The 12,291-nt window shown below is 34.9% G+C and overlaps 1 protein-coding gene across 4 annotated transcripts in view; it reads left to right on the forward strand.

Annotated features, from left to right (window-relative positions):
- Nucleotides 1-11,130, forward strand: part of DNM3 (dynamin 3) — a 562,491-nt gene extending 551,361 nt beyond the window's left edge. For 2 of the 4 annotated variants that reach the window (XM_074308351.1, XM_074308353.1), the window contains one exon: nt 10,934-11,130. In XM_074308351.1, the coding sequence (XP_074164452.1) occupies nt 10,934-10,970 (37 nt within the window). In that variant the 3' untranslated portion in view covers nt 10,971-11,130. Of the gene's footprint in view, nt 1-98; nt 5,169-10,933 lie in introns of those variants that run through there. The other 2 variants (XM_074308348.1, XM_074308349.1) reach the window with 1 other exon arrangement.
- The last annotated feature ends 1,161 nt before the right edge of the window (nt 11,131-12,291 follow it).

A 12,291-nucleotide genomic window follows, 5' to 3' on the forward strand; every position in this document is an offset into this window, starting at 1 on the left:
ATGCTTATGTTTTCACTTTCTCATTGTTCCAAAAAAATTACAATTTCATGCTAGATGTTTCTACTTGTCTCTTTACCTTTGTTTTTCTCTCTTTGTAGCCGGAGACCACCTCCATCACCAACTCGTCCCACTATAATTCGTCCATTAGAATCTTCCCTCTTAGACTAAGTGAAATTTCTGGCATGGCAACTAATTGCTAACGAATTATATGAAACCAACTAACTTGATAACTGTTGCAATAAATCATGAGTAGACGCATGTGTGGACATCTGTAGGCAAGTAACCAGTTTTACTAATACTTTCATCATTCATTCTCCATTGCCTGTGGCATTTCCAATCTTTGGGGAAGGTCCATAATGCTTCAACCCATGAAAATGACTGACCTTATAGAATCTTCAATGGGCAGGGTTTGGGGTGTAGTCCTACATAAAGAAACAAGAACTTTGAGAATATATATTTTACCTGCTTATGACTGAACTTGACCTTTCCAAATTTAAGACCAACTTGCTTTAACGATGTTTTTCCATTAAGGAACATTACTGTGTAATAAAGAATAGTAATATTATGCAACACATACTTCTTTCCATAAATTCTAATTAGGGTGAGAGGAATTCAGTTGTCTGTTATTAAAGCTGCTGCCTGCTCTGTAATTACATACTCAGATTCCTTTACCCTCTCCTTCCTTTCACAGTCCTGCTGAGAAGTGGTTTCATTATGATTTCTTAGGAGTCAAAGCTTTCAAAATTTATAAGGTGCTTTGCTAAAGAAAACTCAGTGCTTTGCATAATATAAAGACCTTTTCCTTCTACTGATTTGTTTTGCTTCATGTATAACTATGAATCAAAGCTTGTTCTTCATTAATCAGTCAGTGGGCATAGCAGATTAATTTCAGAATTTAAAAGTGAAGCAAAACACCACATCTGTCATAAGGTCTGAGAAACAGTCTTTCTTCTTTCACATAAGTACTAATATCCATATACCAGTGATGGCTGCCATGATTTGAAGTAAGGCAGGAATGAAACTAATACAACATGAGTCTAAGTCCCTGAGGTCAAGTCCTTTTGCTGCTGTGAAATGAGTGGACTGACCAACTGCATACTTTGAAGACAGTTTTGTGACTTCAATTCATTCACATTGACTCCATTTTTTGATTATTATCTTGAATATTTTGGTGGAGGCAAGCATTCCATATTAATTTGTAATTCCTTTACTTAATTAAGCATTTGCTTTATCCATTTTCCCCTAGCGGAATGTTAATTTTTGATTGTTCATTCATACCATTCTTAATAAAACTTGGAGCTTATTAAAGGTAGCCACCTGTTAAAGGATGGGTTATGCAACTGAGAACCTGTCAACATAGGTGGGCTGTGTTGTGAAGAAGAAACTAACACTTTTAAAATCACCTAGCTCCCAGATCCAATTTAAGGTCACTCAGTACCCTGAGGCTTTAGAAGAAAGAATCAGAGCATTCAGATATGAAACAAAAGTTAGTCTTAAAGAATGGGGACTGAATGTTTTTTTTTTTCCCTTTGCAATTTTTTTTCAAGGACAGCTAAGCTGATCAATTAATAGTTCAATCCTTAACACTGAGTTTTGTGCTGCTGAGAACTATATGAAATGATATGAGGATAACCTCTACAAACTAAATTGAATTTCATCAGCTATTCTCAGACAACAGACCAAATATTCATATAATAATTGTGCCACATGATGCTATCTTATAGTATACATAAATAAATCAGATTTTTCTTTATAAATGTTCAACATTAAATTGAACAATAAAATATTATAGGTAGTAATCAGCAAATGAAGTTGCATTTGGTAACAAGGATATGTCATCTTTATAGTTTACAAATATTTAGGTTTGATTTACAGAACAAAATAGGATAAAAAAAACTATTCCTTAGCTATACTATTCTCCCATTTCTTGTTTTCTCATTGTTGAAAAAAACAAAGTCTCTCTTTACAAATGGAATAGATGTTCAATGTCCATATTCTCTTTTTAAAAAATATGTCTTAGGAAAGTGGAAAATATTAAATAACTTATCAGAGTTAGGGAATTCAAGAAGACATTTTCATATGAATCTCCATTTTAGGATTTCCTTTTGTCCTTCACTTTCATTATCTTAAACAGGCAAAAAGGCAACCAGCTGTCTAATACTCTTCCCACTTCAGGGGTTTGGCTTAGTACAAAATGTGGTTTTACATTTTGCTGTATTTAAAAAAAAAATTTCCTTCAAGTTAAAGGAAAATATTGTGGATAACCACTGGTGCATTTTAAAATTGTCTCAAACCATGTCAAAGAAAATTGCATATTTTTTTCAAGTTTCTTTCCACTGATCTTATGCAGTCGTAAACAATACATTTGTCATCTTTGGCTTTCACTCCCAGATTATACCCCCGCAGTTAAACTTTTGGCTATAACTGCCCCCCTTTGGGGGGTACTGTTTTTTGTGTTTTCCCCACTTCTAAGATGTTTCTAATAGACTCTAGCCACCCTGAGGACTTGGACAGTCATGTGTGCTATATGAATTGTTTTTTAGTATTGTTCCCATTTCCCAAAGAGCTCATGTTTTCCAAAAGAGAGAAGCTGATGTAAGGGAAATCTGAACTTCTGAAGAATTTTTGCTTTGGGGCACGCCCTGCACATATGGCCTTAAGAAAGGAATATACCTGAATGTGTGGTACAAATGTTTACCATGCTGGCTCTAGCCTCCTATGGAACTTTCTTTTAAACTAGCTGCTCAACCTCTGTAACTCCTACAACCATAGCTCTATCATATCTGGCACAGGAGAGCAAATCCTGAATGCATACATGTAGACACGATGGCTTGAGGTGGTTTTATTTCCACAAACAAGATAAATACTGCATGCATACTGACATGTTTCAATAACAGCTGAATTAGATGTGGACAGAATGTTGAAATAGACTTCACTTTCAACAACTATATTTCACTTCCAAAAACCAGTAGCAAACATTTAACTCCTCAACATTGCTTTGAGCCGTGCTTCATTAGGTAGATGGGCAGCAGGATCTGCTTATTAGCCAATTTCCTATTTGTTGGGATGGAAACTAAGTCTAACCCTAAACCTTAGAATGAACAGTTTCCTGAGCTATTTAGGTAGACTAAGCCTTCTAAACTTAAAGAATAAAAATAGTCAAGTAGACTTCTGTGTAGACTGTAGCCATAACTCTCAAATATGAAAAGGGACCTACTACCAGTATGTTATAAATGTTGATGTTTGATGTGTACAAACCTATTTTTTATGCATGTGTCACTCTGTATACAGTAAATAATGAATCATGTTTATGTAAGTACATGTGTTTTGTGGAAGTTCATAAAACATTTGATAAAATGTTTCAAGCATGGGTATGATTTATAGATGTATAGTGTGCATATATATATATGTGTGTGTATGTACATGTATGAATGTACATATCTATATGTCCAGTATAGTTGTTCATAAAGATATTGCAAAAAAAACCCTCTGTTGATGTAAAAGGTAGCTATGAAGGACCTATGGAAACATATGGCAATTATCTAACAGAAAACCATCTCTCACAAAATATTTGAGTCTTTTGATCCAAATTGTATTCATTTGAAAGGAGACACACAAACTCTGAGAATGACCTTGGTATTTTGTGCCCAAATGAGACATTTAATTTAGAATCCAAAGTTGTGATGTCTGGACATTTTTTATTCAAACAGATAGACATGATGTGCAAGATCTGGAAACTCACATTTTAAAGTTCCTTATCAGGAATCCACTGCTCTCTGGGTCACTGAAACTGATACTAAAAAGTTGATGCACATACTTGTTTTCTCTATGCCATATGTTTCCAAGAAAAAATGGAGAAAGGTGACAAAATAAAGAAAATTCAGGCTTTTCAAAATAAATTTGATGGAAACCTGAAGGAAAAAATCATTTTCAAATTTATTAGCCTACTATTATTACATTTGGCATTTAATATTAATGATTAATTAAATCATCGAAAAATTTCCTTAGTGTTGTGCAAAGTATCCAAGTACCACATTTTGAAATTATAGAACTCAGTAGATGAAAATAATTTAAGATCCCTCCCTATGAAGTTAGAGCAGGAGAAGCATGCCTGCTATGAATAGTATTTTAAATGTTGGTGATCCTGAATGATCCTAGAGAAAAGAATACTAGTTTATCCAAACACATAGAATCTGACTTTTTACCCCAAATAAGCCTTTCTCGTTATATGGCTACTGAATCAATTTTGTCACCCTGGATGGTTGATTTGTTGTAAAGTATGTGGTGCTCTATATGCAAACCTTTAACACTATTTTGGTGTATATCTTGTATTGTGTAATTATATATTTGTATATATGTAAGTGTGTGTGGAGAGAGAGAGAGAGAGAAAGAGAGAGAGAGAGAGAGAGAGAGAGAGAGAGAGAGAGAGAGAGAGAGAGAGAGAAAGGATAAAGAGAGAGAGAGGAGAGAGAGAGAGAGAGAGAGAGAGAAAGACAGAGAAATGGAAGAAGTGAAGTGAAAGATTTTTTTGTTTGTCCTATTATCTTCATACTGGTGTATTGTTGGTGAGACTTCTCACCTCTCTGGTCTGGTGTTTTCCATCAGGCTCAACTGTTTGATTATTATTGTTATTATTATTGATTTGTTATTAGTTTAAAAGTTTAGCTTAGGAATACTTACATCTTGCTCTCTGTATAATATAATAGGATAGACTCTTGTCATAAATGAATATTATTCTGCCTGTCTTCCCTCTTGCTTTGTCTGCAGGCGATCTGATAAGAATGGCTCCTCCCATCCAGAAAGTCTACCACTGTTACTTGATTTTTGACTTACTCAGTGTTACCAGCCTGTGTTTTTATTTGTGTTGTCTGTGTTTCTTTTCTTTCTCCTTTTCAGAATCATCTAAACATTTTTATAAAGAACAGTGTTCAGATATTAGCAAAAATTTGGTTCTCTCTGTTGATTCTCTATTAATCTGAGCCAGAATAGGTCCCACTGACCTGCCAGGAAGATTAGTGATTTCCTAGCATTGATACCCGAATCTGGAAATGGACGGGTTATTTGCAGCAAGTTCCTAAAGCCTGTTGTGTCATTTTTTGAAGGTCATATGCACTTGTGAAAATTGTGAAGTTGTATTTCTGAACCTGAAATAAATTACAACATTTGAAGGACTGCTCTTCTTCATTCTTTTCTTAATGCCATGGTAAATTGTGTCTTTGCATTTTGATGAAAGCCAAAGATTCCTAGGAATTTTTTTTTCTTTTTTCTTTTTTCTTTTTGTTCAAAGAACCCAGGCTCCAGCTAAATCAGTCAAAAACAGCCAAAGGAGTATACCAAAATGTTACAGCATAGTCATAGATTTTGCCTTTAAAGCTTTCTACAGGAGCTAGGTAAAATGAATCAGAGGTAAGAAACTGAAAAAGATTGCTCCATTACTTTAGGAGTTTTTTTTTAATTGCTGCTCTATGCCAAATATACATATATGTGTATATTTAGAATATATATACAAGTATCTATGTGTATATGTATGTGTGTATGTGTGTATAAATATATATATATATACATATATGTGCATGTGTGTGTGTGTGTATAGACACAAAACTGGAGAATCTAATGCAAAACCTATCAAGAGATAAGATAAAATAAAAAAAGGATATTTTATCCTTATGTATCTTGGAAACAAACAAACAAAAAAGATTCACAATAAACAATATTAGTAGAATGTGAAAGTATGTGTTCCAATTGGATCAAAAAAGTTGTGTTTCACATAGAAAATCACTGAGCCTCTCACCTAGGAGATGACCTCAATATATTAATGTTTCTGGTTTCTCTATGCTCTCTATTTGGTAAAATACTGCTTTCTATTCTGCTCCAACAACATTCAAGGAATAAATGAGAAGGAATGCTCACACTCCACCTCTAGGAATTCTTCAGTCTACTGGAAGGATCCATACAGCTTTTTATATCAAGGTCATAGTTTTAAAAGTTGGAAGAGTTCTTAGAGGTCACCGACAACTCATTTCAGTGTTTCAGGAAAGAGAGTCCCAGAGACTTTAAGTGATACAACTGTGACTGTAAAGATATTAAGCAGCAAATCTAGGTTACTATGTCCCCTGATTCTCTATTTAGAATTGTTTCCATTGACTGCACTCTTGTACAAACCATAATTCTGTCCTGAAAAGCATTAAGTGTCAAATGTAGTTTGTTCTTAGGATTCTTAGCCTCAGTTTACTTCTTCCATTCTTATGTTGGGCATGCAAAAATAGACTATAAGAAGCGAGAAGAATATTCTTCTACAGAGAATATTCATTTCCTAGTGATGGAGTTGGGGGAGGCGGGGATCAGGTAGATTATTGTGTTAATTCTTCATGCATCCATATAAATGTGAACATAGAGATGTCAATGCCACAAGAGGAGATATTTATAGAGAGATTCTATCCTAAATATCTCACCACTTTCTGTACTCTTTAAATGAATTTTATCGGTGTGCTCAAGAGAGCTTCCACTGTAGTAAGCTACATTAAGTCAAGTTATAGTAGCCATTTAGGAAATTTATCTCTTTGTATTTGAAAAATAATTTTATCTGAAAATGGTTGACATGGGAACACCTGTTTCATTTTAATCATCCAAGGTTTGTTTTTCTCCTTTAGTGGACATTTAAAGCCCATCTATTTTGAGAAATTGACCTCACATGCTATATTTAAAAGGGGTGCTTGATCTCTTTCCCAGCAACACAACATGTTCCTTGTCTTATTACTTTTAAGGCCATTTCAGAGAATTCTTTCACAGTATCACCCAAATAGTTCAAGATATGCAGAGAGCTCAGCTACAGACAATGGCTGTTCCACTGGCTCATGGAAAATACATAAGATCTCAAGGACAGTCTTTAATGGAATTCTGGATTGGATGTGAACAAGATATAGTCAGATAACAAAATCTTATACTTTAAAGGGATCTTGAGATCAACTTTCTAGCCTAAGCTCCATCTCCTGATGAATGGTCACTGGGTTCTTGCTTAAAGATCTGTGAATGGGGAAACTACTATCTCCCAAGGTATTCCATTACACTTTTAAATTATGAAGAATTTAAATTATGAAAAATAATTAGAAACATTTTTTCTTTCCCTAAATTCATCTCTTTTCATTGTCTTTCCATTGCTATCAGTTCTGCCCACTGGGGTCAAACAGAACAAGTAAAACCTCTCCTCCATGTTATAATCCTCCATATCTTTGAAAACTGAGGGCAGCTTCCTAGCAAGTCTTCTCCTGATTAATCCTCCAACCATTAATTTACATTTATAATTTAGTCCTTTTCCACTTACAGATAGGCATAGTCATTGGCATAATCAGGTGCCTAGAGAAAATTTGGATGAAGAAATATGGAGATGCAGAGGACTGTCCATCTAAATCAGGTGCAATGTATTCATGCAGGAAAACCATTGACAAGATGTAGCAGTTGGGACTGGTGGCAACTCTGATGGGCAGATATACTGGAAAATGAATAGTATGTATAAGAATGAGACATGAAAAGATAGTTCATCCCTATTGAATACAATCTGGCCTGGCAACCTCTAGGGAGGAAAATGGGGAAGGCAGAAGACACAAGGAACAATGGAGGGATAGGGAGAGAGAGGAATCTTCAAATCAGACATCCCAGAAGGAAGGAATGAAGCAGAAACACAATGTAATCTTTCCCCATTGGGTCCATTCAACTGGACAGTCCCCAAGAGATGAAGTTGAAGGCAGAGGCATGGAGAGGATGCTGCCAGTTAAATGTGAAGAGGGGCAGGTACTCTAGTAGCACTAGACAACCTCCAAATGTGCAGTCTTACTGGACAATCCAAGAGAGGAGATAGGAATAGAGGAATTAGACTTGATAGTGAGACAATGAAATGGAAGGTGGTCCCCAAGAAAAAAGGACTTTCATGATATAGTTACACTTGACATTGGGGGAATCTATTATACACATTCTTGCCTCTCCATCATTGAATGGAGCTTCCAGTTCTGTTTATAGGTGAATTCATTCGACCATTCCCAAGCATTATAGTGTTTTGGTACGTGCTAGCAAATGTTCCTTCAACATAACAGCCCTGTTCCTTCGACATAATGCTTCACCTCTCCACCATACTGAGACAATTGATTTGTTCACCAGCCCCATCAAAACTCAAAAATAGTTTCTACTTTCTGTTTTGGCAATAAATCTGGCTGACTCCAACATGAATTTAATTATACATCCTTCATCAAAACACCAGGGATACCCATTACTGGAATCTCTGAAACTAAAGACTAACAGATCCCTTATAATAAAAAGGCTATGTAAAAATATCAAGCTCTTGATCTTGTAAATAAGTAGGAAGGCTCCTAAATGCTTGGTCTTTCACTACTTAATATGTTATTATGACTAGGATAAAGGTGTGGGTACCATACTTAAGAAATCTGAAGATGATACAAAACTGGGAGGAATGGTCAACATGACACCTTAGACTACATAAAGAAAAGCAGAGTGTCCAGATCTAACATTTGTGCAATGCTGGATCCAACATTTTAGAGAAGATATGGATAAATTCATATCTAGAGACATATTTTCAGGATAATGAAAGACCTGGAAATCATACATAAGAAGATAAGTTGGAGGAACTGGAAATGTTTAGCCTGAAGAAGAAAAGGCTAAAGTGAAATATCATCATCATCATCCTCACCACCTCCATGATTACATGTCTTCAAGTATATGAAGGTTTGTCACATACTTGTTTTTCTTGTGCCCAGAAGTCAGAACTAGAAGCAATGGATTGATGTTGCAACCTCTCTAGGAATACATCAGAGAAAAACAATGGATTTCTTCTCTCAAGTAAGAGAGTGTTATGTTATAAAAAGTACTTTTATTCAGGTATGAATTAGACTAAATGACTTCTGAGGTATCTTCCAGTTCTGAAAATCCAATTATTTTTTAACCTTCAATTCTCCTAATGATCTGAGATTTCACCATTGAGGAGATGTCCTCCACTGACAGAGAGTTAATGACTCTCTCCACATCTTAGTCGTTGTCATGAATAATCGCGGCCAAAAAAAGTTTATATATATATATATATATATATATATATATATATATATATATATATATATATATATATATATATATATATATATGAGAGAGAGAGAGAGTTCATAAATGATCTAATCATTGAGCTTGACCTATGAGCCTCTCACAGAAAAAAGTTAGTCTTTCCTCCCTTCCCTGAAGTGTTTGTGCAAAGGTAAGCTGGAACAAACTAAAAGTGAATGTATACCCAAGCTGGCATCAGAAAAGAAGACCTACAATACATATTATATTGAAGAACTACAGGATCACAGAAAGGAATTTTACTTTTGATGGAATGTTAGGTTTTTGGATTCAAGAAAAACACTGATATATCCCAGCCCTTTATGTATGTAAACCATGCATCTTGTTTATGAAATTCAATGAGAAATCCATTGCCAGTGAGCCAAAATGAGAAAATAGGTGAAAATTTAGAAATTCTTTAGCCAGACAATAGAAAGAGTTCTTTGGCCATTTAATCTATCTGTCAAAGGAAGGTTTATACTAGATTATCTAGATTAAGCAACATATCTTCACTTGCCTAGAAAATATCAGAGGCAAGAGCTAGAATAAGTGACACTCTTCATCTTTACATAATCTATATCAAGATTCCAGATCTCTGTGGAGAGCCAAAAAAAATCTTTTATTTATTTTTTTTTACCACAGCAGATTAAAAACTTCAACTGAAGCCCCAGATCTGACCTCCTAGACTCCCCAGGGAACCAAACTCAAACCTTTCTAAGTCATCCTTATCCTAGATTAAGGAATCACAAAAATTCCCATTTTCCCAACATTCTACCCTGAGATAGATCAATAGTAGAGATTTTTCTCAACCTTTTTAGGAGTCTTCCAATTCAATTTTTTTTTCATTTCTTCTAGCAGAATCACAAAACACTGGAACTGGAAAAATCCTTAGAAACCTTTTAGTCCAACCTCCTCATTAAACAAATGAGGAAACTGAGACCCAGAAGCCAACATCATATAACTAATAAATACTGACTCTTATTTGAATCTAGCTTTTCAGAATCCAAGTCTATAATGCTTCCTACCACACCAAAAATAATGCCAAAACTCCATTCCCCACCTTCCCCTCTGTTGTTTCTTCCAAAGAATAATTGAACATATTATATAGCATTAGGATTTTTCCTTTGTTTTGAGAGCACTCACTGCGTTTTTAAGATCCCTGGAAATATCCCAAGGACTCCATGACCTAAATCATAAAGATCTCTAGTGCTACCTAAAATTCCTCTGAAATATGATGATGGGTTTCATTCTATCAATCACTCTTTGATACCCCCATGAAAATTCTCACTGTAGTGATTTTTCATGGTATGAAGGTAATCTTAGACTCCTAAAAGCTGTCTTAGCAAGAGACAAACTTAAGAAGCTGGACGGGCTTTGATTCTGGGCTAGATATTACTAAGGGGGCCACCAGATAAGAGAGATTTGGGGCCAGATCAACTCATGTTATCATCTGTTAAGATGTAAAATAATTGTGATTTCTGTTCTAGTGGAAAGACTATGCATACATATAAAATCACAGGTTTCTTTGAAGTTGAAATATGGATGTGGATTACCGAACCTCTGTATAATGTAGGTTCTACATAGCTATCCAGCTGATGGCCAGCAAAACCTATTGTTGAAACCATTATTAACTCTTGCCATGCCTTATTATTCCTTTTCCCACTCCCACCTCCATCCCCACTCCTGCTTGTTTGTGCCTGGCTTGAATGTGACTAACTTTGTGGGATATTTTTTTGCATGTTACCATTCAAATATTTTAGTATTTAAACCCTGTTTTCTCCCTCCTCGTCTGTGTTTTTCTTTTTTTGTTGTCATTTTGTTTATTTTCCTTCAGGCGGCCCCCTCCTGCAGTTCCAGGACGACCATCCTAACACACTCACCATTCATCTCCTTTTATATCCAACAGCATTTATATCATGGTATTGAAAACAGCTTTCATTGGCATTGTATGCTGCATGTACAGAAAAAAAAAATTTTATTTTTGATCACTGTCTACAATAAAACACCAAAAGTTTATTCTATATAAAGAAATTAAATGTGTCTGTTGTTTCCTTTGCTAAGTGGAGAAGTTTAAATGGAAAGTATGATTTATTGAAATGCTAATAAGAGGAATGATGAACAGAAATGATCCGAATAAGTTTAACAAGTGTGTGGATATAAAAGAGAATACAGAACATAATTGATGAACTAAAGTGTGCTGATCTAAGACATTCTGGCAGGGGGAAAAGATCTCTCAAAGTGAGATCCAATAAAAAATGAAAAGATTAAATAAAAATTGTCTAGAAGAATCACAACAGTCTGGATTATTTTAATCAGGCCTCTGGAAATCCCATAAATAAGAACTATTGTGTCTACCTTTTCTTAAACTCTCACAGTAGGAGATAAAATATGTGAGATCATGAAAGAAACAGGAAGTGTGAATCACACAAAGTCTTCCAAACTCCAATTTGCAATTACAAAACAAAGAAATGTTATCCAGAGGCTAGGCTACAACAGACCAAGGGATACTGTCACTTTGAGAAAAGACATGATCTTTGTGGAGTGACAATAATATTTTAGAAAAAAAGGGAATCTAGGACATAGATTTCAAAAGAGAGAAAATAATTTTGATTTTTTTCTTAACTTTTAAAAAAATAACTATTTGGAAAACTGAATTGGAAATGATATAACTCTTAATGGAATATAGAGATCATACCATATATAAGATATATGAATTTTCCATGATTCACAATGGTTTTAGATATTATTTACAACTTTGTTTTGTGAAACTTGATATGATTTAAATTAGAATCAAAGAAACTACCCTTTATCTATGGGACTGAGCAGATTTATCGAAGGGGTCCCAACTTTAAAAATCACTCTGATCACATTCATCCTACAGATGCTGCTCCATGAGGAAGGCTTTAATATACTAGCTATGAAATCAAAAAGTTCTCAATCCTTGAATAACTCTGGGTAAGTGGAGCATACAAACTTCAATACTGTAGACCTAAAAGCAGCAGCATGATAAAGTAGATTGGAAGTCAGAGGGTATTGGTCCAAATCCTGGCCTACCTTTTTGCTACCTGTGATTCTGGGCAAGACACTTGAACCTCCTGGATGTCAGTTTCTTCATTTGCAAAACTGTGGAATTGCTTATTTGAGTTTTTGTGGCTCTTCCAGGTCTAAATCTATGATTATATGATCTTACAA

The sequence above is a fragment of the Sminthopsis crassicaudata genome, chromosome 4, assembly GCF_048593235.1.
Source record: "Sminthopsis crassicaudata isolate SCR6 chromosome 4, ASM4859323v1, whole genome shotgun sequence".
Classification (NCBI taxonomy): Eukaryota; Metazoa; Chordata; class Mammalia; order Dasyuromorphia; family Dasyuridae; genus Sminthopsis; species Sminthopsis crassicaudata.